The sequence below is a fragment of the Trichechus manatus genome, unplaced genomic scaffold (assembly GCF_000243295.1).
Source record: "Trichechus manatus latirostris isolate Lorelei unplaced genomic scaffold, TriManLat1.0 scaffold00118, whole genome shotgun sequence".
In the NCBI taxonomy this organism is placed as follows: domain Eukaryota; kingdom Metazoa; phylum Chordata; class Mammalia; order Sirenia; family Trichechidae; genus Trichechus; species Trichechus manatus.
In genome coordinates, this window is record NW_004444054.1 from 7,736,632 (window position 1) to 7,737,722 (window position 1,091).

At 31.9% G+C, this 1,091-nt stretch overlaps 1 protein-coding gene across 2 annotated transcripts in view; it reads left to right on the plus strand.

The window, feature by feature from the left end:
- Positions 1–9: 9 nt before the first annotated feature.
- BIVM (basic, immunoglobulin-like variable motif containing) overlaps positions 10–1,091 on the plus strand; it is a 21,980-nt gene continuing 20,898 nt past the window's right edge. For both annotated transcript variants that reach the window (XM_004384173.3, XM_023738540.1), the window contains exon 1: positions 10–377. In XM_004384173.3, coding sequence (XP_004384230.2) covers positions 196–377 — 182 coding nt within the window. In that variant the 5' untranslated portion in view covers positions 10–195. The remainder of the gene's footprint in view (positions 378–1,091) is intronic.

Here is a 1,091-nt window from a genome sequence, read left to right on the forward strand (position 1 = left end):
TCTAAGTGACCAGCTCTGGAACTGGAATATAGTAATTTGATAGGAAATAATATTTATGGTTGTTTAAATTTGTTTTTATTCTGTCTGTTAGGTAGGGGGAGTATTCTTGAAGACACGTGTCAAGTATGTTTGTAAATACTGTAAAACTAGTGACAGTTACTTTTTAAATTCTGGTACATAGTTGATTTTATTGTCATGGCAGTTTACTTCATCTTAAGCTTTTTGCTTAGTTTATACTGTTGTTTTCTAGGCAATGTAAAGAAACAAATTTCTAAGAAAAAAACTTCAGATAAAAAAGGAAGACATCAGAGAGAGTGTCCTCAGCATTCTCCTCTTGAAGATATTAAGCAGCGGAAAGTATTAGACCTCAGACGATGGTAGTGTTGTTATGACAGTTTTTTATTTTTTTATTTTAAAAATATAGATAGAGTATCTGTTTTGGCAATAATTTTGCTGTTTAACAATAATACATAATAAATATTTTAGTTCTAAAATTGTTTCCAGGATTTCTAAATATTCAAAGCATACCCCAAATGGTTGAAGTAGATTAATGTATATTGAGCTATGTTACTGTTTCCCAGACTTTCCTAATCACAAGAATCATATGTTATTCCACATAACTGTGTTCTGCATTTAACGTTTGTAAAAAGTTTGATATTGTTGTATATCTATTTTTTTTTTTTTGGCTGAAGAATTTTAAAGTAAGTTACAGATGTTGCATTTACCTCAAATAACCTAAGAATGCATCTCTAAAAAAACATGACTTTGTAAAATGTTTAGTCACAATGCTATTGTCATACCTAATAGAATGAACACTATTTCCTTCATATCTAATTTCCAGGCTATATTCAGATTTCCCAGATCGTACTAAAAACATCTTCACGCTTGGTTGTTCAAAGTGGGACCCAGCCATGGGCCGTACATTGTATTGGTTGTAATCCTCAAATCTGTGAATCTAGAACAGCTCCCATCACTTCCCAACCCCCTACTATTTTATTTTGTTTTGTTTTCAAGAGATTGACTTATTGAAGAGATTTGGGCTGATGTCTTGTAGAACGTCCTACCCTCTGGATTTGTCCGATTTTTTTCCT